The 25302-nt window shown below is 43.0% G+C and overlaps 2 protein-coding genes across 3 annotated transcripts in view; one reads left to right on the top strand and one right to left on the bottom strand.

Moving 5' to 3' along the window:
* cacna1db (calcium channel, voltage-dependent, L type, alpha 1D subunit, b) overlaps positions 1-8449 on the top strand; it is a gene marked incomplete at its 3' end in the record, with an annotated part of 67229 nt that extends 58780 nt beyond the window's left edge. Inside the window, exons 39-47 of the mRNA XM_080732637.1 lie at positions 831-967; positions 1597-1713; positions 2271-2731; positions 3887-4027; positions 4365-4528; positions 5008-5123; positions 5332-5466; positions 7262-7447; positions 8120-8449. Coding sequence (XP_080588763.1) covers positions 831-967; positions 1597-1713; positions 2271-2731; positions 3887-4027; positions 4365-4528; positions 5008-5123; positions 5332-5466; positions 7262-7447; positions 8120-8449 — 1787 coding nt within the window. The remainder of the gene's footprint in view (positions 1-830; positions 968-1596; positions 1714-2270; positions 2732-3886; positions 4028-4364; positions 4529-5007; positions 5124-5331; positions 5467-7261; positions 7448-8119) is intronic.
* Positions 8450-11749: 3300 nt separating this feature from the next.
* On the bottom strand, positions 11750-23454 carry chdh (choline dehydrogenase). Of its 2 annotated transcripts, none has more exons than XM_080732445.1 (10): positions 23422-23454; positions 21647-22138; positions 20910-21140; positions 19752-19918; positions 18626-18777; positions 18315-18444; positions 17574-17708; positions 17315-17457; positions 15638-15740; positions 11750-15050 (listed from the first exon to the last, which is right to left on the bottom strand). In XM_080732445.1, the coding sequence occupies exons 2-10, from the start codon at positions 22099-22101 to the stop codon at positions 14632-14634; spliced, it is 1935 nt and encodes a 644-aa protein (XP_080588571.1). In that variant the 5' UTR covers positions 22102-22138; positions 23422-23454; the 3' UTR covers positions 11750-14631. The 2 variants fall into 2 exon arrangements, with proteins under 2 accessions (XP_080588571.1, XP_080588572.1); XM_080732446.1 differs by lacking the exon at positions 23422-23454 and adding an exon at positions 23345-23364.
* Between the last annotated feature and the right edge of the window lie 1848 nt (positions 23455-25302).

The following is a 25302-nucleotide window of genomic DNA, read 5'->3' as shown; positions in this document are numbered from 1 at the left end:
TCTACTCTACAAGCAGCAAATATTAAGAGCATCTGAGGAGTATTAACAAGGCTTTTTCTATTTATTTATTTTGTGTTAGTTTTTTGTCTGATGTCATTGTCAACTCAAGACGACTCGATTGTTTGGGTGTAGCTACAGTGTGAACTATAATGGTTATGTCAGAGTTATAGTGGCGCGGCTGAGGTCCGCTCCGCCAGCCCTCCCATTAGCCAATATCGGATACCAAAATAAAGGATAATCGTTGGTTGAGTGTATTTGACCTACTTCCAGACAGTTAATTCAAATACGAAATATAATTATACCAATGTATTATTAAATGTTAAATGTAACCATAATTCAAGGTAAACGTTATTATCTCCAATTGTTGATTTGCTGCACAGTCAGCAGTAAATATGTACAAGCCTTTGGTGTATGTTCCTTGGTTTTTGAATAATTGTTACATTTAATAAAGATAATACTGTAATAGGCACTGGTATGATTAAAACAACATCCACATGGTTTATTGGAGATTTTGACACCAATCATTTATTTGGTGATTTTTTACAGATAACTTTATTTCCAGATAAATCTTGGCCCCATTATACTGTAGTAGTTTTCATTTAGATTTCAGTTAGGTCACTGTTGCAGTATCTTAGTATTGAAGTATTTAAACGTTGAGGTCATGGTGCAGTAGTGTCTATGTCAAATGGCTAGTTCTTCTGAAATACCTTAGGGTGGAAGTTGAGGTCTTGTTGGCGTCAAAGTATTTTGCCGTTGAGGTTGTTATGCATGCAGAGGTGTGCAGAGGTGCTTACTCGGCAGACTGTGGTGTGTCTGATCTGTTCACTCAGATGACGAGGTAACTGTGGGGAAGTTCTATGCCACCTTCCTGATACAGGACTACTTCAGGAAGTTCAAGAAACGCAAAGAGCAAGGTCTTGTAGGCAGGCGCTCATGGGAGGGGCTCAACACCACCATGGCTCTACAGGTGAGTGCATCATCTTCCATCATTATCATTGGCAGGTCTTTTTCTCTCAATTTAGTGAAGGGTGACATCAGGTTTCTGGGGACTTGTAAAGATACTTTAATTATTAATTTCAAAATCAATTAATAAAATTATGAAAGGAAACAAGAAACTCAAAAAGATTGTTTTTGTTAGTAGTGCATTGAAGTGCATTACAACAAACGTATGATGTATACCAGTATGCCATATGATGTAGTGGTTTGAGTTTGATAGTGAAAACAATATGGATTAAAAGAGCATCTGCAAAAACTGCTTTGCCTGGCAGTTTTCCTGCAGCTCCTCACATCTGGGAACGCTTAGAGCTGTACACAGCCTCTCTTGCACTAATAAAGATAACAAACATGGAGGCCAATGAATGCCTTGTTTGGGACGACTTTGGCCGTGTGTGTGTGTGTGTGTGTGTGTGTGTGTGTGTGTGTGTGTGTGTGTGTGTGTGTGTGTGTGTGTGTGTGTGTGTGTGTGTGTGTGTGTGTGTGTGTGTGTGTGTGTGTGTGTGTGTGCGTGCGTGTGTGCAAGTGCATGTGTGTAGTGTACCTCCCTTTGCACCTGTCTGTGTGTGTGTGTGTGGCTCTTATTTGCTGTCTTCATTGCAGGCTGGCCTCCGCACGCTCCACGACATCGGCCCAGAGATCCGTCGAGTCATATCGTGTGACCTGACGGAGGCGGGGCTAGTGGACATCAGTAGACAGGACGAGGAGGACATATACAGGGTAACAGGTCTTCATGTTGCTTACATTAGCATAACATTTTGTTGTTAATAATGTGTTTTTCTTTCAAGTTTTTTTCCAAGCTAAATATTATTATGTCAGACCATATATAGGTCATATAATTTAGTTTTGACTATGTAGTTTTGACTATATGACACACTCACACACGCCATATGTCAAATATGGCTTCATCCGGAATGGTGTGCTTCCATTTTGCTAAGTTTTATCTTGAATAGTTTCATTTATATGAATTCATTAGTGAATTACATTTTCCCATTGACTTTTAATGGGAAGATGAGAAAAAGACGACCCAAAGTTTGGCACCTACAGTATATACTAATTACACATTATTTGACTTTAATGGGCACTATTCACAAGCTGTTACCCAGTAAAAATGTAACATTAACTCTGAGAGTGTACAAATTAGCCCACAACTTTTTTTTTTATGTTTATACTGTATAATACAACTCTTTTACCGTACTTAAATTCATGCACATTGACACCTCAAATGTTATGAGTTTCTTGTGTTGTACCAGCCTCCACTTCCTAACTCTCGACAGCGCAATGGCGATCTGTTTGGTAACCATGTCAACTACGTCAATGGAGACCAGCGAGGCTCCACCCACCTGACCACCGTCACCCAGCGACCATTACAAGTCCTGCCCCCTACCTTCTTTGCCTCCCTCAAGCCACCCCTCACTGCCATGGGAGCCGTTGACAGTGAAAAGGGAAGGGAGAGGAACTGTTCACCAATCCAGTATAACCACCATTATCACCCCCCTAACCTGCATAACTACCCCCACTCTACCTTCACAATCCACCAGTCCCCCCTGTCCTCAAATGCCAACCTCAACAACGCCAACGTGCCCTCAGTTCTCTCCATGGCCAATGCCAGGAAGCGGAAGTTCTCGTTAAGGCGGGACAGGCCACAATCAACTGCCAACGGGGTGCCGCCGTCCTCGGGCCCATCCAATCCCGGCAAGGGAGAGTATGACAGGGCTTGGAAGTCACATTCAGAAAGGTCAGTTGATCAGTGATCGATTATAAAAACGTGAAAACTCATATTGAATAAACTCATATTCTATATTTTCTTCTCTTCCCTTCCTGGTTCCTACATCCCAAATAAACCTTCCTATCTGAATGGGTTGCCTCTGCTCTGCTCGGAACAGGACTCACTACTACGAGGCCTATATTAGGTATGTGAATTATTTTGAACCTAAAAGATTGTTCCATGGGTATTGTTGCGACCATAGGTCGCATTTACTACCAAAACCTCCACGGGCTGTCCGTGAGTGAGTCAGTCCGTCAGTCACACGTCACACGTGAGTGAGTCAGTCCGTCAGTCACACGTCACACTTTTGTCCTGCTCATATCTCCACAACCGTTGCCCCCATCCATGCCAAATTTTGCACACACACTCCTTACCTGCCAAACTACAACCTCCAAGGACCCCCGGAGCTCCAGGGACCCCCAGGTCTCTGGGGGACCCCCAGGTGTAAAAAATGACCACATGTGCAAAAATGACCAAATGACCACCCCAACAGGGCTGCTCACGGGGAATTCCTGGGGACCACCCACTCCTGCTGCTCCAGAACGGATGCAAAAGTGGTGGCGCCCCCAGTGGAGGACCCCCTCCACTGCAGCTCACATAAAATGCCGTAACTCGGGCTAGGAGCGTCCGGGAGAGCCGGGCCCGGTACCTATTCGTCCGCCAAGGCAACGCGGAGACCCCACCCCTCATTTCTCACATGCCCCTCTTCTAGCGCCACCTTCAGGCCGATTTTTAAAACACATTTTTGGACACTGCTCCTACAGATTTTGCCCTAAAATCACGAAACTCACTACACACTATGTCTACACTCATGTCATCAACATGGATCAGGAAGATTTTGGAAAAACACATTTTTGCCCTATTTGTGGAGATAAGTGACCTACGGTCGCTTATCTCCCGATTAGGGAGTCTTACTGGTCTATTGTGTCTTTGATGCCAGGACTTCGGTACTCTGTATACATTTCCCATTATAAAAGTATTGTTGGTGATGGTGATAGTGTGTAGGAGAAGTGAATCCCTTGAGGGGTCTGTACTTTAATTACAGTACATAATCCCAGTTCAGTTATTAAAAACAATAATATAATGGAAGCTCTTCGCAACTCATAATTGACCTTATAATTCCAGGTTAGAAACAGGGGGTGGTCTGGTCCCCACCATTTGTCGAGAGGAGCCGGGGGGAGAGGGCATTGATGACGGTCCGAGGTCAGTGGACTACTACAGTGGGGAGGAGTTTCAGGAGGAGGACATCATGCTCAGCAGGGAAAGGTATTGACCGATGCAAAATCAATAAAGTTCAATTTATTATTGCTGCATGCCATCATAATCAGAATAACATGAAACGCAGATTGTTCGGTTGCAGTTTAGTTGACGGTAGAGCTAATGTGGTAAAGATACATATGTTCAAATCAATTGTGATATTATGAAAGATACAGACATTTCCCAAATAAAAAGGAAAGGATTGTATTTAATTTGCTCTGACCAGAACCTGGGAAAAAACATGGCGATTAAAACGGATGACCACAAGGGTGGTTATTAAAAGCAGATGCATGGAGTTCCCCTCCATCCCAGATGGAACCCTGGCCTTACTGATGTTGTTTTGCAGGTTGCCAAATAAATTCTGCCATGACCTGGAAGAAGGAGAATTTGACCTTGAAGCCTTCAGGGGTCAGCACCAGCCTGGCTGTTATTATGACAATGACCAACAACAGCCCATCTACCAGGAGGAAAGGCAGTCGCCTAAGAGACTTGTTGTACCCTCGCCCCAAGGTTGGCGTTAATTTATTTTCATGGTGAAATTTGCTACATTATCACAACGCAACTGCAACTGCACAGAATCATCCTCAGTGTTAATGTAACACTGAGTGTACAAGGGAGTGTACAAGGGTCCATTTGGTTAGATAGATGTCTATCTATCTAATCTATTTTATGAATAAATAGTGATTTTATAATGTTATTATTTATAGATATATATGTGTTTTTGTGCTTTATTATTATTTTTTAATGTGATGTTTGTCTGCTCTATTGTTGTTTGATTGTTATCGGCAAATTATTATTAACACAAGAATCGTACATGTTTTATATATTTTTTATCTCAATACATTTATTGTTTAACAAAAAAGGAGGGGTTAAATGCAAATATACAATATATGTGACAAATACCACAAAGGAGTGTGGACTATAGTATTATTATTGTTATACAGTAGGCCTATTCTGTATAATAATCCTGTTCCTGTGTGTTCTCTCAGCCACTAGACTGTCACCTACCTTCAACTTTGAGTGTCTTGGGAGAAAACGCGTTCAGGATGAGGTTCCTCCTTCTCCCCCCTGCACAGCACTACCTCTGCACCTTATGCAGCAACAGGTAATTGTACTGCCTCTACACCTTATGCAGCAACAGGTAATTGTACTGCCTCTACACCTCATGCAGCAACAGGTAATTGTACTGCCTCTACACCTTATGCAGCAACAGGTAATTGTACTGCCTCTACACCTCATGCAGCAACAGGTAATTTAATTTCATGGATCTTATGAATCATCATGTCATTTTTACCTCTTCTCTGATTGCCTAGGTAATGGCAGTAGCAGGTCTGGATGGCAGTAGAATCCACCGTCTCTCACCGACGCGGTCGCTACGCTCCTGGGCCACACCCCCTGCCTCCCCCATCAGCCGTGACTGCTCACCTAACTACACACCACTCATACAGGTCTGAGGGTGTCTGTATATATACGGTATAGTCTGTATATGGGCAGGGGTGTAGTTCTATTTTAATTCCTGGAGTGCTCATGCGCAAATGCGCGTGGCTACGTTTTGGCTTATTTCAAAGGTTATATATTATCACTGTTCCCACGGTTTACATACTGTACATTAGACAACTATAAATGACCAAATGTCAAATTGACTTCAAGAATAGTTTCACCATGTTCTCATCTCAAAGCGTGTTCATTTAAAAGGTGGCAGAGCGTTGTTCCGGTGCAATCCGACAGCACTAGACCCGTGGTTATGGTAGTTTGGTAAAGTACCATGCATAGTAGTACATAAACAACGCAGGGATACATAACGAACGGAGACGGAGAGTACTTTGATCCGGTCTCTCCGTAGCTCCGGACGTAATTGTCTCTGTCCGTAACGTTACGGACAACACTCAACCTAACGGATTAAAACCGATAAAAACGTACGTACACATGAAGTACCCGTGGCGAACTTTTGTCAACCGTGGGGGCAGTAGAGGGAGAAATGTTTCGTCTTTTTTTCTGGTATCCATTTCGTAGTAGCATGCGTAGTAGGAGGAAGTAAAAAATAAATAAATCACAAAGTAACGCTGAACAGTGAACAAGCCGTTCAGGACGCAGACCTGTTGCCACTTGTACAACTGCAGTGCACACAGCAGCAGCGGAGGCAGAACGCAGAAGCAGCAAAGTGCCAGTGTCAGATCATGATACCATTTTAAATGATTATGATTGGTTTTAAAAGTTGTTCTACTTTATCCAAATAATAATATTAATAATAGACTTAATAACAGCAGTTTCCGACGGCGATGGCGTGCAGGGACATCAACTATGGAGTGAAAATAGAGTACGATGCCATTGAAAGAACGCACAGCACGGCTGTAGGCTATTTACTTAATGCATGTAATCGCCGATGCCTATCAACATGTTTGCTCATTGGGAAGATGCATTTGGGTGCCATCTATTGGATACAGTATGTAATTGAACCGTATATAACACAGAGAACGGACGGAACTATGCATGTCGACGCAATTACCGTAAGTTCCTCCGCAACCCCAAACGTACACAAAATCATCCATCCGTAACTATAAATGGCCCTTAAGAAGTTAGGTGGTTGGGGGATTAATTGATAAAACGATAGATACGCATGTACTGTAGATTGATTGAAAATAGCCAGAGGCTTGATTTTCACATCTGGATATATGGGCCATATTCAGCCAAAATGTTCCTGGCAGTCCTCGATGCCTGGTGCTCAGCATTTTTGTATTCAGATTGCATAAAAGTACTGTATAGCCCTATGTCTAAGTTAATGCAGTGTAATATTTGCTTTTAATTTCGACCGTAGGTCAGAACCGTCACATCTTGACCGTATCTGTATGTATGGGTAACGCTTGTCTTTTTTGTTGATTTACTCTCACGCTCTGACATCACTGTGATGTCAGGGGAACCAAATCCCTTGTATGCCCGTATATGGAGATCCCTGTGACGCCACCAGGAACCAAATCCCTTGATATGGAGATTCCTGTGATGCCAGTGGAACCAAATCCCTTTTATGCACATATATGGAGATCCCTGATGTCATCAATATTAAGCCCAAATCTGTGATGGATCTCCATATATGGGTACCAGGGGTCTCCATATATGGGTAACTGGTTTGATATACATCACTGGCCAGATGGCCAAGACATTTATTTTTCACCCTTAGGCGTCTTTCTGGTATTGTTATGTATGGTTTGTTGTATATGGTATGACATTGTCTCTGCTTGTGTCCAGGTGGACTGGCGTGGTCCTGGCAGTATCAATAGCATCCCCGGCATGGTGAGGAAGAGTTCATGGTATACAGAAGCCCAGGACGTCCCGCCCAGCCGCTGTCACTCACCCTCACACCTACAGTTACCTACTGAGAGACGGACGCACTTCCTGCAGAAGAGAGGAAGCGCCAACAGTCTGGTTGAAGCTGTGAGTACAGACGAACAACCATACACACATACTCTACAATGGAGTGTACAGTATGTGTGTATGTTTTTGCACTTGTGTTGTTAATCCACCATGTAGAGTCTATGACTGAGATGACAGTGATGATTTTAGCTTTTATGTCTAACTGTACCTGCTGTTTACATTTCTGGCTTATAAAGTGTTCAATCAATCAAATGGGTTATCAACACAAGTGCAAAAAGCAGCCCACGTGTGCACTAATACACACAAATGTTTGCACACATGTATTTAAGGGACAAATAAGAGACACAGACACATCAGCCACAGTCAGAGACTTATAGCAGTGGGGCTCTAATAGGGGTTCCAGACGGAACGCGGTCGGCGCCTCCTCCTTTTTCAATGAAAGGCGGGCGGCTATTTTGGCCTTGTGGAGAAGTTTAGGGGGCGGCGAGCGGGCGCGGTCCCGTGAAATCCTGCAAACATGCTCGTTTGTACAGTTTGGACGACGAGAGCTGGATTTTGGTCATCTTTGTGAAATACCACGCAGCGTTTACTCGTAGAGCGAGTGTGTTTGTGTCTTCACCACGGCGCGGCCGCCGCTGATCCTAGTGGCGTACTGTCTGGAACCCCCTTAAGGATAGTTTTGTTGCTAAGTATGCCTGTCCGTTCTTTTTTTCTTTTTTTTTGCATTCACAGGTGCTCATCTCAGAGGGCCTGGGCATGTATGCCCGTGACCCAAAGTTCGTCACAGTGACCAAGCATGAGATTGCCGACGCCTGTGAGATGACCATCGATGAGATGGAGAGCGCCGCCAGCAACCTACTGAACGGCACTATGGGGAGTGGTAACGATGGGGGAGCAAGTGGATCCGCTGGGGCTGGGACCAGTAGCTCGGACACACTCTTCACAACTGCAGGGCTCAGGGACTGTAGCATACGAGACTACAGTGATGAAGAGCCAGACATTTTGGTCAAATGTCAGGAGGAGGACCTGACAGATGAGATGATATGTGTCACAATGCTATAGCGGCAGCTTGCAATGGGATATTTTTTTTATTATTATTATTCATTTATGGAACCTTTTTTTTCTACCGGGAAATCACATCGCAGGATGCAATGTCTGTTTTTACATTTCATCCTGCTACTATATGAACAACTGACAGTAAATATAGTTGACTATTTTTTTTAATATGATGATTTTATGTTCTCTTTTTTTTAGGAGGGGGGGGGGTGCTTTTTTAATTTAGAGGGCAGTCACAGGGAGGTGATGGCAGAGGTCTTGGCTCTTACTAACTGTAGACACATTAATTATGACCAGCCTTCTGACACTTGACAGTGAGTATAGTTAACTGGACAGCGATGGATAAAGAGAACATAAAGTGCCTTGCTTTCTTTCTTTCTACGTTTTTTAAGGGGGAAGGATTGCAACATTCCAAGCAAAAGAGAAGAATTGTTTTAAGGGCAGGCTGATATTTAGAATGATGAATGGAAAGTACAACAGATGAATGGAAGAAGTCATTGAGGGGTTAAGAGAAATTTGATGGTGGAAAGTGTCTACAGAGGAAGTCGCTCAATCTACCTGACTTCCTCTTTGTGACAATTCTTAAAATGTGTTTTATATTTGTACTCTTTAATGGTGTCAACCAGCCCAAAATGTGGACTGGTTGACTGTAACAAAACACATTTAATGTGTTTTTCCCCACATACATCCCTTGTTATGTTCAGGTCTTGGCCCTCAGTTCCTCATTTGGCTCTGAACTGGCCCCGGGAAAACTGCTGGTCTCAAAGCCGAGAAGCTAATACTGGATGTCTGTGAGACGCCATTCTTTTTTTGGACATCCAAGGTTTCTACCCAACAACGACGATATGTGTATGATGCAAGCCATGTTGTGAGCTACTGCACTGTAAAGCTGGTTGCACACTGCACTGCATTGTTTCGTTGCGTTTTTCGAAATCCGAAATCCTCTAAAGCATTTTTCGGGCCAAGGAGAGAGAGAGAGAGAAGAGAGAGAGCAAAGGACCCAGTGGCGACAGCTGCGAAAATCGGAAAAAATCAACCCTGGTCCGAAAATAAATACGAAACGGGCGGCAGTGTGCAAAGACCTTTAGCCGTTGGTGTTGCTCAGCTCACGACTTAGTGGAAAGGCAGGTTCCCAGGTTCCAAGGGCCAGCACTGGCCAGACACCTGCACCCACCAAATATCACTAGAAATTAACTATCAGGGATTAAGGGTTGTTTCTGTGACAACTTGACTTGAAATGGAAATTACATATCAGTTGAATATGACGTCCTCCTTGGGCATATCACACTTACACGCATACACACACGGAATAAACATGCATGGACGGACATTGGCCCAGTCGTCTAGAAGGGGAAATTTCCCATGTACCCATATTACTTATTTTTTCTCTTTTTATCCAGTTTTTAGGACCCTAATTGATTTCTTCTTGTTGCCCCGGTCAACTATGTCCCATGGGGTTTGTTTAGCGGCCATCTATTGACGTCGGACTAATGACACGTCGGAACAACGCTACACACACTGCTTTGTTGAGCGTCTACACAAACAATTGGCCTGTGTTCGGGGGAGGGAAGCTTGGCAGGGAGAGTGATAATTCACCCTTTGTCAAGTCCCACCCATTGTCCCACCCCTCTTCGCACCCATTGGTTGCTGTGTCTTGGTGGGACAACAGTCCTTTCTCTACATCCACTACCATTGAAATTCAGTTGCTCTTATTGTTGTTTTGTGTATTCAATTCTCATTTTAAACTTGGTTTCAATAAAAAGGAGCCTCTCAGGTGCCGTATAGTAACTGGGCATGTTTTTAAATGTTTTTATTTCTCAAAAAATTATGTTTTAGCAAATTCAACATAAAAAAAGGCAGAACCAGGACAAGGCAGAAAGAGCCTGCTGGTTGGTCAGTCAGGGACCAATCAGAAGGCTGACAAAGGGTGAATTGTCACTGCCAGCAGGGAGTTTTGGGCAGTGAGGAGTGGGCACTCCTCACTGGTAGCCAGGTGGGTCAGTAGAATCAGCAAAGACAACACAGAAATGTGGGGAGAAATGAATTGGCATCATGACTAAATTAGAGATAAAAAAAGTGATTAAAAAAGAAATGGGAACCTGTTTCCCCTATCAGACTACAAACCCTAACCCACACATAATAATTGAAATGCAATTGTTGATATGGCATGTGTAGTATGACACATGCCACATGTCAGGTGAAATCTTGTATATCCCCACTTTTGATAATGTCTTGATTTTGAACTAAATAAATAAATTATATAAAATGGGGTCATACGCTTGGAGTATGTTTTGAATACACCCAAATATTGAAAATTGTTTTCAGAATGGTTGATGTCCCAAACACCTGCTCTCTGTCAACTCTACACCGAAGTGTATACATACTACTAGGTATGGTTGTAGAGCTTATAACACTTTACCACGTACCTTCAATTAAGACCAAGTCAAGGGACCAAGATGTTTAGCTGCATATTCATATACTTGGGACACTCAAGCAGGGAGCTCAAGGCTTGAGCACACATAGATCTGCTATTTTCACTAGTTTTGTGCGACAGTCTTGTGTGATGAAGCAGGGCTTTACTTTACGAAAAAACGTACAAATACAAAGTTTCTACGCAACAGTGATGATGTTTCATTCATTTAGACAATTACCTGATGTTCTTATGCACACTAACCCCCAACTCCTAAATAATCAGTCCATATTTTGATGACAGCCTCCTCTTGAGTCTTCAGTCTCCTCAACAGCCTCAGGCCAACCTAGTCCAATCCAAGGCCTCTTGCAATCGTTTTCAGAAGAACTGACACCTCAGTGGCAATTTCAACCATGTGGTCTGCTGCAGCTTCCATCAGCAGAGAAGGTGCTTCTTTCCTAGTATTCTGTCTTTAACACCGTCCTGTAAACCTGTGATGTGACAATCAAGTTGGAGTTTATCAAAGCAGCTCAACAGCTTTCACTGTGTGTGTTTAATTTTGTTTTTAGGAGTCTTTCTTCCTTGTCTTCCCACTGTGGCAGTGGGCTTTTGAGCATCAGTCAGGAGAGGTTGGTCAGTGTTGAATTTGTTTCCGTGTCCTAGATGCGTCATTCCTCCTAGGGAGCCACGGTGTCATTACCTTTATGTTCCATATTATCACCTGGCAGAGATTGAGTATTCCCAGTTTCAACTGTATTATCTTGCAAACACTTCAGTTGGCTAAACAGAAGCTTGTTTGGCATTTCTTCCACTCCTGGGCTTGCTTGGTTTCTGCACTGTTCTATTCCCCTCTTCTCCTTACTTTATATACAGTAAAGACACACACACAAATACTGTATGTGCAATTCACAGCTTTATTCTTTATACTGTTCCACCGTTTTACAGATTTTTATGATGAAGTAATGTATATACAATCTGTTTTTAAAAAACATAATTACATAAAAGTGATTACCTGAACTTGAAAATGTTAGATTTTAGATTTTGTAAAACAACAACAACCTCATTTTGTATGTTGATGCTTTGATTCTCTTGATTATTTGAATGTATGAAACAGCTGGTCATTTTGTAAGACTCACATGATGAGGACACCATCAGAGTATGGCCTCTGGTTCAAACAATTAACACTTAAAAATACTATCACAAAATCAAACAAACTTTGTGTCACAAGGCTGAGTACTTCATTTCATTCCTTTTGATTCCAATACAAATATAATCATGACATACAGTATAAGGTTTCCAAAATTCTGCATAACAAAAACACTGCTATAATTTTGAGCTGAGATGTTTCATAGGGTTAGTAGTGCAAAGCTTTGTATAAGATATACTTCATCTCTATTAGACTTCTCAGCACCTTCATATAATTTCATTGTGATAAAAACCTAGTCAATATATCACACTGGGGGCCATATGTATGAAGGTTTTGCAGCCTCCGCACTAAATGGACGCATAGACATTATTCTGTGTTTCTCCTTATGGATGTTTTTCATCAGATTAAAAAGCATACACACCAGTTTTTCATCATATATCACGACATGCAGAAATCAGAGTGGAATTGTGCGCGAGGGAACACACACATATCCATTCCCATTTTGACCCAATAGTGGTCATGTTAATGCATATAAAATGTAAAACAATATTATTTGGGGCCATTGTCATGGCATATCAAACAAAAATAAAGAGGGAGTGGGAGTAATCATGCAGTAAATATATTTACACTATAGTGTTGGTTCAAAGAGCAACATGTTGTGGGACTTTAAAAGGGAGGCCAAAAGGGCAAGAGTGACACTATATACTTTTTTGTGCGCACAGACTGCACACTCTATTGATACATATGGCCCCAATTACATACATTTGTTCCTATTTTATTTGTAAACATCCATTATACACTTTACTGACAAGAAATTAAATATATTTAGTGTTTATCATCCATGCAATTCATGGTGTTCTTAAAATTAAGGTAAGAGGCAAGTACCGTTCTAAAATATCCTGAGCTATAATTCATACTTATTGGCACTTCATTAAAATGGTCATCAGACCAAACGGATCCCGAAGAAAGTTAAGATCTGTTTCGTGTTCAGAATGCACTGTTATTAGTATAAACATAAAACACATGTTTTCAATCACTTCTTTGTATGACATACCGGTAGATAACATTGCTAATCTACAAGCCCACACAACATGTCACAATGCAATGCATTATGAGCTTGTAGATCTGTTATTCTAGTTATTGTCAAATTTTCATTGTTTCATAACAAAGATTTGCCTTTATATGTATTAGTCATACATTGACTGTAAATCCTAGAAAATTGGCAATCCATAGATAATGACCAAATTCACTTCATTTAGAATGCCTACTGTTGTTGGACAGTATGTGTAAACGTGTCAGTAAACAGACTATTGTAAATGCTTAACAGTAGAGAAACTTTACACAAGATAAAATGAAGCTAAAGGTTGATCATTTTATGATTATAATATTTTTTTAGTAACCACAATGTATCTAAAATATAGAATTTAGGGAAATGTATTTTCAGGTCCCAAAATATATTTTCAAGTACATTTCAAAAGTTATGCTCTGGAATGGTCCAGCTTCCCTTTGGACATTCAAATGCCGTCAGCTACATTACTATGGCCAAAGCTCCACTTCAGCCATTGAGCATCGCGTCAGCGTCAACGCAGGGAATGTTCCCTTTTTAATCAATGAAGGGTGCTCCATTGCCGACTTTGCGTTGCATTGCGCTGCGTTTGGTGGCGATTAAATGTAATTGCATTGTGTAAGCTAATTAATTATATACACATGCTTTTCATTCACTTCTATCTACTTCCTTTTCTATCTACTTCTTTATATAATTATTTATATAATATAAACACAACATGCTATAGTTAAAAAAAAGCCTGCAGTGGAGCAGGTTGGACGTCAACTTGACGTTGTCAATGACACAGCCGCAACGCAGCGCAACGATCTGGGTGGAGCTTTGGCGTACTTTAAGTTGGAGTCCTATTAAAGATACTGACAAAGACTTGGTGAATCCCTGAGCACCGTCATCGACTAAGACACTGAGTAACCAACCAGCCCAACTGGTAGTTCACCCGCAAAAAATACTTATTTCAATCAATTACACAAGTCTCCTACGGTAGGAGACTCTTTGAGTTGGCTACTGGATAGACTCCTCTGGTCATTGCTGGTCATCAAATTAGGAATGCGACAAATAACTCCATGAATTCAAGAATTCATGGGGTGTGTAATTGATAGAAAAATATACTGCACTCTGTCACACTTGTTGGTTGGTGGCTCCCTCATTGGTGGCTGGGCCACATACCCACCCACAGACAGCCCTCATCACCCTACTTGCATGCTCTGCTGGCGCAAGTAATAAGTAATTTTTTGGGTGAACTACTCCTTTAAGATAGGCTTAGACTGTACCACTGCATGTCCATGAGGTTCGATTCCAATTCCAAATCCTCATTCCTTATTAAAACGCAATGAAACACTGAATGCCCCTCCTTCGTTCAAATTCAACAATGTCAAGTATGGGGTTAGTATATTAAAGAGGTTAAATTAGTGTTTCCTCATGGATTTGACCTAAATTCTCCAAATCTAAGACAGAAGACAGAACAGGAGAGGCAGACAAGGAACAGAAACATCTGGCTTCAGACACCAGAGCCTAAACTACAGTAAACACCATCTTCAGGGACAGGGCTTCTCCTTTCCCACTGCACCTCACCTCTGTGCGTCAAGTGTCGGGGGGCTATACACAGGAACCCCCGGGTCAACAAGTGCCGGGCGTCCACGGATGATGTCAGCCGCCTTCTCCGCCATCATGACAGTGGGCGCGTTCAGATTGCCACTGACGACGCTGGGCATGATGGAGGCGTCGACCACTCGCAGGTGCTCCAGGCCCAGGACGCGTGTTTCTGAGTCCACGACCGCCATGGGGTCAGAGGGCGAGCCCATCTTGCAGGTACAGGACGGGTGGTAGGCGCTGTCAGCCTTCCGTCTTACAAAGGCATCAATTTCGGCATCTGATTGAACCGCCGGGCCTGGCTGGACCTCAGGGCCACGGAACTGGTCAAAGGCCTTTTGGGCAAAGATCTCCCTGGAGAGCTTCACAGACTCCCTGAACTCCCACACATCAACGTCTGAGGAGGAGAGGAGAGGAGAGGAGAGGAGAGGAGAGGAGAGGAGAGGAGAGGAGAGGAGAGGAGAGGGATATTGAACTGAACCTGTACTGCACTCATCTGTACGCCTGCTGGCGTAAATGACGTACAGAATGAAATCCATTCCAATAGTTATAGTATACATGTATGCAACAAGCATCAAAAAACGTTTGTGTTTGATTATCTGACCACTGACATGACTGCATTTGCATTAACAACCATGGAGTTCCGAGGTCCCTGTAGTCAATGATTCCCATCCATTCAAGTGTACTGAGCCTGCCTGTGCCATGTCTATGTTGTATTCATCTTAGGCGCCGTCCATACGAAAGATATTTTAGGTGAATTCGCAAAGGTTTTTACTCGTTTGGACCTTTAGGCCACACAGAGCCTGCGTTTTGGGTCCCCGAATATGCACATTTTTTAAACTGGCTCCCAGAGTGAATAAATCTGAAGAAGCTGGCTTTGCGTCTCCGTCTGTACAACCCAATGCGCATATTTCCTAAGACGATGACGTTACAGCCCAACCTGTCCCTTAACCTGTATGTGCCGAGCCTCAGAGTAGATCTTACCTGTGGAGAGGTAGTTTGGCTGTAGAATGGGATGATCTAAAGGGCTGGCACTCTTCAGCTTCATCCATCCAATGCTGGTGCTCCTCATTGGTCCAACATGAACCTACAGTAGGGCAAAACCATCTCTCATTGGTTCACCATAAACTTAAAGATGAATGATATCTCATAAGCCCAACATACTGTAAGCATACAGCCCTTAAAATCTAGGGAAGGGCAACATTGTAGTTTCCCAGGGTGTGCCAGTTATTGATTTATTGTTGTGTACAGTATGTGTGTGATAGCCAGCTGTTATTCAGGTTAGCACACATGCATGAATACACAGACACAAAAGCAGTCAGATTTACTGTTTGTAATAAATGACACCAAAGATTGCTTGTTCTTTGAAATACGCGACTTTAAATTGTTTGCTGTACTTTTGCACGTAAGCTTGTTTTCTTTCCCCTCTACACCTTTGAACACAACAATGTTGAGATACCTCCCCTCACAATGACTAATTTGCAATTTGAAGGTAGTTGGCAGAAGATCGTATCCAAAGCCGCGAACCAAACAAAGTGGGCAATACCTACGATAGCATCTAAATGGAAGAATTCTTGCCATTATTCTTCCCATTAACAAGTTCCCTGTGCTATTTAATTGCGACCGTCAGGGAGCAGTTTACTATGAAAACCTCCACCGGCCGTCAGTCCGTCCGTCCGTCCGTCCGTCCGTCCGTCCGTCGGTCACACGTCACACGTCACACCTTTGCCCTGTTCATATCTCCGTATCAGTATGACATCACACCACATGTGTACACAAACCTTTGTGTACGTTGCTGTGGCAACAGTCTGTTGTTGCTGGTTTGTTAGTGTACGTTAGCAACCACCTTAGCAACCATGGTTTTACCCTAGCAACCAACTGTTTACCCTAGCAACCAACTGTTTACCATAGCAACCATGTTTTTTTACCCTAGCAACCAACTGTTTACCATAGCAACCAGATACGCAGAGCAGGGATCTCCATATATGGGCATACAAGGGATTCTGTTAGGGATCTCCATATATGGGCATAAAAGGGATTCTGTTAGGGATCTCCATATATGGGCATACAAGGGATTCTGTTAGGGATCTCCATATATGGGCATAAAAGGGATTCTGTTAGGGATCTCCATATATGGGCATAAAAGGGATTCTGTTAGGGATCTCCATATATGGGCATAAAAGGGATTCTGTTAGGGATCTCCATATATGGGCATAAAAGGGATTCTGTTAGCTGTTAGTGATCTCCATATATGGGCATAAAAGGGATTCTGTTAGGGATCTCCATATATGGGCATGAAAGGGATTCTGTTAGGCATCTCCATATATGGGCATAAAAGGGATTGTATCCCAGATGATGCCCTGTTAGGAGATCCACACTAACAGAATCCATATATGGTCCTACCGACAGCTGCTATAAGCCAACCCTGGCGATAAGGGCTGGTGAGGTCAGACTAAGTGTGATGCGTAGGTTATCTCTATATATGGAGATTCAACTTCAATGAGTTTCCATGGCAAACTGTCAACTGCCCGTATGTCTTGATAATTGGTAAAACAAACTTTTGGCCTATTTGTGGAGATAAGCGACCAACGGTCGCTTATCTCCCGATTAGGGAGTCTTACTGGTACATATACAGCCAAAAACAAACCCACACAAACATACTTGGTAGGCTTCTATCTTGGAAGCGACGCGGCCATGGTCGATAACTTGTGAGGGCAGGAAGTGGAACTGGATGTCAGGGTGCGTGACTCCAGGTCGACTCCGAATGAAACCCCCACTCTCCAAGTGGGCTGTCGCCCCATAACCTAGGAGACGATCATCAGAGTTTTAATTTACAAGCAGTATAATAGGAGAACACAATGACATTGTGCAAGATGTGTGTACACATCATCACACATTGGGTGTCTGTGTTAAGTTTTACCAGTAAACACAGAAAGCCACTCCAGGCCTATCTTCACCATATGGAAGGGTTTCTGAGCCTTATAGAGGGTGATAGGCTGAGTACACTGCTGTTGAACGTACAACTCCAAATGGTCTTGAAGGTTACTGCCGACACCTGGGAGATAACAGAGAAACAGAAGGGGGGGACACAAAGACACAGCAAGAGAAGACAATATAAAGAGACACACATCAGAGAAACAACCCAGTAAAAATCTAAAGCATTATTTTCTATCTATTGTCTGATTTGCATTATTGGTCATTTAAAACACGGAGGTCCTCAGAGATACCATAGGGGGTCGTCCAAATCTTCGTGTGATAGAAACTTTTTTCGGATTTTTTATATTAACCACTTGATTGAACCCTAGTGTCCTTATTCTGAGAACATTAGTCAAAAATAGCAGCTTGTAGATCGGCTATTTTTGGCAAAGAGGTTTGGTGTAAAGGGGAAAAAGAGCAGACTAAGTGAAAGGTCAACTGTATTAAGTATTGACGGTTCAAGTGGTTAAATATCTGAAAACACAAATCGACATGAATCCAAAATACACTGATGATCGTGCTGTCAAACAATGAAACTATATGGAATCTATAAAAAGGTTGTGGGAGTCCTTGCTTCATCTCTATCTCTATCTCTAAGGGGTCCTTGGCCTGAAAACGTTGAAGACCCCTGATTTAAAATATTTTAAAGACAGACAGACAGACAGACAGACAGACAGACAGACACCTGGTAGGTGCTGGACCACAGGGATGCCTAGTGTAGTGAGGTCATCGGCGTTGCCCACCCCAGACAGCATGAGCAGCTGAGGAGAGTTGATGGCTCCACCGCTCAGAATCACCTCTTTCTCTGCAAACACCTGGTGACAGAGAGGAAATACAATGGAATGATGTATGAAAACAAGCTGATCTACAATCTTGCAAGGTGTTTTGATTTTTTTTTTGGTTTTAGTCAACTTAGCTGATAAATATTATTCTGGTGCATTGTCTACATTGCCACTGAAACTCCAATTATGCACACATTGGTATTATCCTCCATACCTTCTTAGTCTTCCCGTTCTGACTGTACTCCACACCGACGGCCCGGCTGCCTTCAAACAGGATCCTGGTGGTCAAACAGTGAACCTCAGTCTTCAGGTTGGGCCGACGCAGAATTGGCCTCAGGTAGGCACTGGCTGTGCTCCACCTCTTCCCTGGGGAGGTTTATGTATTGATAATCTCATTATAGATCACATAAAGATCACATATAAATATATATTACCACCCAGGCATCTGTCAATGATTTGTTTATCACATACCTGCCTTATTATTCACATAGGAAATGAGAACATAGCATTTGATCAACAATTTAATTAATAGATTAACATTACACATATACTGTCAATAAAAAACGATCCCTGTGAAATAAATAGTAGACCTGCTGGGATTCCCTGACAGTGTGCTTTGGGAGATGGCTATAAACATGGTAACTTTGCCATTGAGTATAACGTTGAAAGACAGAGTTTTCTGCTCTGTGTTTTGGTTTCCTTGCATCTGGATAAACCCCAGTGCCTCTTCAGCAGTGAATTTAACCAAAACCTCCACAGCAAACATGTTTGGCATTTTTCCAGGGAAAATACAGCTGTTGAGTGTTGACCAATCAAGCATATTTCTTTACCCCCTCATCCAGGCTGTTAAAGGCTGTTCATGTGATCAAATATATACTGTAGTGTATTATATGATGCATAGCTTGGGAGCTAGTTCAGGCAGATACACTCAAGAGGTTTACATGCAGGCAAACCACTATGTGGCGAATACTGTATAAATTATGTACTGTATATGTCTGTAACACTGAAATGTCATGTCAGCTGACCAGTTCCTTTTGCTGTCACTGTTACTAAAGGCTGTATGTGTTTGTTTGTTTGTTTGCTTCCACCACCACCCCAGCACCACCGGTGGGCTCTGATATCCCTAAAGACCCTGACACTTCAAAGGTATTAGAATAGATGCTCCCTCCTTGTCAGCCCTTGTTGTTAACAGCTGTAGACACACTGGCAAGTGGGCTCATCAAAACCTGTTGATGCGTCTTTCAGAGCACAACTTCGTTTGCTTCAATCCAGAATTGACTGGAAGCTACTATTGTAACTTTCATGGCATTCCTCCAGCATACTGATGGTGTTTCCTGTACCTTTATTGATGGTCATATCCATCCAGCCCAGGCCCTCCTGCTGGTGGCCGTTCATGTCATCAGTGAAGGGGTATCCTGCCTGCTGGCCTGCTTCTATAAAAGCCTTGTGGAGAGGATGGTTGGTCTTCCCTCTGGACACGTGGAGAGGCCCACTGCCTCCTCGGTACCTGTGGAGCAAAGGGAAGACATCTGGACCACGATCACGATTTACAGCCATCGTTTCAACCCCGAGCAGTGGTACCCAACCTCGGCCCTTAAGACATTAATTGTATTCACCTAGTGTCCTTGTTTTTCTACCTGTCTAATCAGGGAGTAGAACTAGTAGGATGGAAAACCATCAAGTGCCACCCGAGTGCCCTTAGCTTTATTAAATATTATAATTTATTACACGGTTGGTTGAATGCTTGATTCTGATTGGTCAATCGCTGATATCAGCTGTGTGTTATTTCTTGATAACAAACCGCTCCGCTCCTAATCAGCGCTCAGAGCACCTGGGTGCACTGCATGAATTGTATGCCGTATTCAACATGACAGCCATGTAAACAAACACACATTTAGGTGTCATTTACACCTAAACGTTTAAATATTTGAAGCGAGAAATAGACGATGCAGTAACCATAGAGTTATAAGAAGAATAGAGAGGACACCAGATATCCCCGCCCGTCCGCTTGCATTGAGTTGCTCACCCAGCGCATGAGGCGTTTTCACCCCTCCTTCCGCGTAGTAAAACCGTGACGTAGTGGGGCCACTGTGACGCATTTTTCGTCATAGTTTGTGTTCATGGACGTGCTGGGGCTCAAATTCATGAACGAGCTCTTCCGGTATGAACGCGCGTCAATACAAAGAAGCCTATGCGCGTTCATGTGGTTAGTGGCTCCAACTGCAGTACCTCAAAACGGCCACCATGTCCATTTGGTTTCAGGGCGCCCCCAGGGTTCTGGGGGCTTGGCAGTAACAGAAAATGGATTATATTTGATCAACTTCCTTGTGTTTTCCAAGGCAACGTGTTGCGCCGGGGGGAAGGCCAGTGCAGCACTTGTGGAATTCTTTCACTACTTTGTTTTGTTTTTAGTTTTCAGTCAAATTATTAATGTATTTATTAGTGTAATAAGCGTAATAAGCCAGACGTTATCCATTACATAAACCACTAGCAGATACCTGTCTTCTCCCAGTTCGTGACACTGAGCCTTCCTAAAGTAAGGGAGGCAGTGCTCATAATCCCAGCCCTCGGCTCCCTCCCTCTGCCAGCGGTTGTAGTCTTCAGCATGTCCTCGGATGTACACCATGGCGTTGAGAGAAGAGGAGCCGCCCCAGACGCGGCCCCTCGGCCAGTACATGACCCGGTTGTCCATGTGCGCTTGAGGTAAGGTGTGGTAGAACCAGTTGTACCTGAAATAGCGATGGGAAAAGGAAAAATTATAATCTTAAACCAGTTGTAATTTATTATGTAGATCATGGGTCTTCAACAGGGGGTCCGGGACCCCTAGGGGGTCCTCAGAGTTACTACAGGGGGTCCTCCAAATCTTTGAGTGATAGAAACTTTTTTTCCCTCCTTTTTTATATTAACCACTTGAACTATTTTCGGCAAAGAGGTTTGGGGGGAAAAGAGCAGACTAAGTACAGAGTGAAAGGTCAAGTTTATTAAGTATTGACAGTTCAAGTGGTTAAATATCTGAAAACACAAATTTACATGAATCCAAAATACACTGATGATTGTGCTGTCAAACAATGAAAATATGGAATCTATGAACAGATTGTGGGGGTCCCTGCTTCATCTCTCTCTCAACAAAGGGGTCCTTGGCCTGAAAACGTTGAAGACCCCTGATGTAGATAGATGGTTGAATGTGAGACAAAAATCAAGTTTCAAAACAAAAGTAATGACATCGATGGCATACTTCTCATCACAGAGGTTATAGGTCAGGGCGGCCGGCATGTGGATCTTCCATGACAGTCGCGTACTGCCCAGGAACATGTCCTTTGGCCCTGCCTCCAACAGCAGCACTGACTCATGGGCATCCTCTGTGAGACGGTTGGCCAGGACACAACCCGCTGACCCCGCTCCCACAACGATGTAACTGTACGAGGGACTTTTCTGATTGGCTGCGGGTGACGCTGAAGCATTCTGATTGGTCGCTGTGGTGCCGATGGACCTGGAGAAGGTGGTCGAGGATAGGGAGGAAGCAGCACTGGGGGGCAAAGAGGAGAAATGGCCCAACTGTCCTGTCTGAAGGGTGGGGTGACACCCAGGGGAAAGGGCCTGCAGACTCCGGCCTTCATCTCCTGTCCTCCTCCAAGATCTGATCACACCCAGTCGGGCCCCAGTTCTGCCCAGTGTGGTCCAAGTCAGCATCCTGCGGTTCTACATTCACTGGTCACCGTTTAGGAAACTAGGGATGGAATTAAGAGAGTACATACTCATATACACGTCCCAAAATAGTACTTTTAATATCAATTTAAAGGTTTGAGTATTACACCTTCGAAAATGCTGAGTCCAAGACAAATACTAAGAGATAATACGCCAGTGAACTAAAAGCCGGCTTAAAGCATGCACATAATAATAATCAATTTGAAGAAGTGATTTATTTTCCTTTAAGTGTTAAATAGCTCTAACACATCATTTTCTGTAATGTTCAGTAACAAAGACTAGCAATGATTATTATCAGAATAGGCCTATAGATATTTTTGTTTTAACAAAACAATATCATTTTTAGCCTATCCCATTCGGAAACATCAATTTGCCTTTATAATCCTCCTCTGGTAGCCTATAAAATCTGTAAAGAAGAAATGCTACCCCACATACCTTGGCATGAAATACAAAATAGCCTATAAAAGGCTGTGTGTGTGTGTGTGTGTGTGTGTGTGTGTGTGTGTGTGTGTGTGTGTGTGTGTGTGTGTGTGTGTGTGTGTGTGTGTGTGTGTGTGTGTGTGTGTGTGTGTGTGTGTGTGTGTGTGTGTGTGTGTGAGAGAGAGAGAGAGAGACACAGAGAGAGCAAGACGCGTGTGGTTGTGCGCGCGCGCGTATATGAGCATTGCAGTAAACTGTGGGCAATAAAGTCTGTAAGCAATAGAAAAACAAGGCAGACCAAAGATTTAGGTCAAAGGCTATAGCTCTAGAGTCGTATCAGTGCCCGATGGACTTTGTTGACTGCCCACAGTTTGGTCTTGGACTGTTTGGCCTCATTTGCAAGTTTACAAATGTATTTTCAGCAACAAGGCAATACACAGACATTGGCTACATTCTCATTCTCGGGGACACAAATGGATAAATAAACACAGAGCTTATTACTGTGCAAACGAGTGTGCACCATAGCCCATGTAGACAGACCCAGCATACCGTATGCACGCACGTTTCACTTTTCAGATAAATCAATTTGCCCTATGAGATAATAATTGCTATGCGTAAAGTAGGCCTTCATGAATAGAACCGTTTATCTCACGAGCGCAGCCGCGGTCGAGTAAAGTTCCACTGGTCTCCTATGGCTGTTTACAGTTTACATTGCAGATCAACAAGCCTCGGGGTTTCAAGATTAGCATGCAAAATGGAAATCGATCATGTCAATTAGATGCCCGGTCTAATGCGTGTCTTTACGTACATGTTATAGGCTATTGTCTATTTATGCTACTGTTATATGGAAATTTTCGTTGAAAGGGGAGAAAAAGTTCTACGCACCGTTTTCATGCAGAACTCCTGGCTGTGACTATAGTAGCGGAGTTTAGGAGGAGGCGCGGTTTCAAAACATGGGCGGGGTGTTGTGTCGTCTTTCTTGACGATAGGCTATAAAAGGTAACGGTTCACTGAAGGTGCTGAGAATAAAACATGTCACGCCATAGGGTGCTGCTGTTGTTTGATCACACACAAAAAGACCTCTCGGTGGCAATAGTAAACTAATAAGTCCTGATTACACACAATTTCTCATTCTATTTATCTATTTACATTTTAACCACAAGGGCTTTGTCAAACCCTTGTTGCTATGGTGTTTTCTTGAAAATACATCAGAACTATATCAAAGCCCTCAGTCAGTTTAGATATCATATAGTGTATTTGCTTTATACAGACAGACTCAATCATGTATAGCTTTATGTGTGCTTCTAATGAGAGTCTTGTGATATTTTTTTTGATTCTTTTGTTTTGTTTTGTTTTGACCTCTCTTCTCTTATTCCTTGTGATGTCCCAGCCTAAGAAAACCTGTGCCTCAACGTGACATTTTAATTTAACTGACAATCAGTTCATTTCACAGTAAGTCAGGCAACTGTACATAGACTACCATCAGATGGTCACTGGAAACAAAATTTAACTCCTACACCAACTCCTGAATGTATTTTCTATGAGTTTGTACACTGTGTAAAAGGATGAGGTTTCCAGGGTCTTGCCCTTGCCTGCGTCTCACACACACACAATGAGAAAACAGCTCTCACATCTGTTTAGTTGGAGGCAGTGCAGAGACTCCTCGACTGGATGCTGAATGCCCCAATTTCATTCAAAGATGTTGGCTACAATCTCCCCTGCTCTCTCTGTCTCTGACTGCTCTGTATCCTCTAGCGAGGACCGTAATTCCTCTTTGCTTACAGGTCAACCAGGTCAACTGATAGACTACTAGGGATAATAGGACCACAACAATTATGTTGAAATTTGTACACACAGAGTAAACTAACAAATTAACACGAGGATTATACTGTTTATAGCACACACATATTTGACGTTCGATGACAATGCTAATGACCTATTCAGAAACTTCCAAGTTCCACCCACTCTGTACCAACAACAGTTTGCCTACTGAGCCGATGAGTGACCAGAAGATGCCACGCAAAGCTACCCATATGGCACTGACTCATTTGGAACATAAGGGACACGTAGGCTACTTGAATGCTATGTTGTTTGTCAACACAGTCATGGCATGAATCATCCCCAGCCGAATGGTGACCAAACTACTTGAGAACTTGACCAGGATGTCAGTCAGCAGACTCAGCACATGCAGAATGGATCAAGGACCTTTCAACAAACCACTGTCACAAGACCACTGGCAGTAGCCTACAGTACTGTATACTAAAGAGCTTTTCCCCCAGTATACAATCAGACGCTTGAATGACCTGAGCTAAAGTAAAGCTTCAGAAAAGCTGACTTCAAATTCCTTGGGCATACATCTCCCAGGACCTCACATGGCCTGTGAACACAAGCTCAGAAGGCACAGTGGCTCTACATGTAGCAGGGGGTTGACTGTCCCAGGCTCCAGCAGCTGCTGGTGTCCTTAATTCTATCGCTGCTCTGTTGCAAGTATACTCACTATGGGATCTAGTGTGTTATGCTGCACTATGGCTGACAGAAAAGCACTGGAAAACGCACCAGCAAACAGATACCTTCTTCACTCTCTAGGACATACTGTATACAGAACCTGATGCCTATGTTAGGCCATAAACATAATCAAGGACACATCTCACACAGGCAAACACTTTTTCACTCTGATGACCACTGGGAGGCGCTATAAAGCATGAACTACTCCTTTAACAGAGCCAAGGGGAAAACTCCAGTCAGCCAATAGATAAAGCTGCTTCG

The sequence above is a fragment of the Nannobrachium achirus genome, assembly GCF_963921795.1.
Source record: "Nannobrachium achirus genome assembly, chromosome: 9".
NCBI classification, from domain to species: Eukaryota; Metazoa; Chordata; class Actinopteri; order Myctophiformes; family Myctophidae; genus Nannobrachium; species Nannobrachium achirus.
Note: the sequence above shows the minus strand (reverse complement) of the source record. Positions and strands in the feature narration are given on the sequence as shown.

Bases quoted from the DNA above. Each gene is read 5' to 3' on its own strand.
- chdh (XM_080732445.1), bottom strand. From the start codon at position 22,101: ATGCTGACTTGGACCACACTGGGCAGAACTGGGGCCCGACTGGGTGTG. The intron at 19,919-20,909 runs GTATCTGCTAGT...TTTGCTCCACAG, and splicing joins CACGAACTGGGAGAAGACAG to GTACCGAGGAGGCAGTGGGC. The intron at 18,778-19,751 runs GTACAGGAAACA...AAACCTCCCCAG, and splicing joins GGATATGACCATCAATAAAG to GGAAGAGGTGGAGCACAGCC.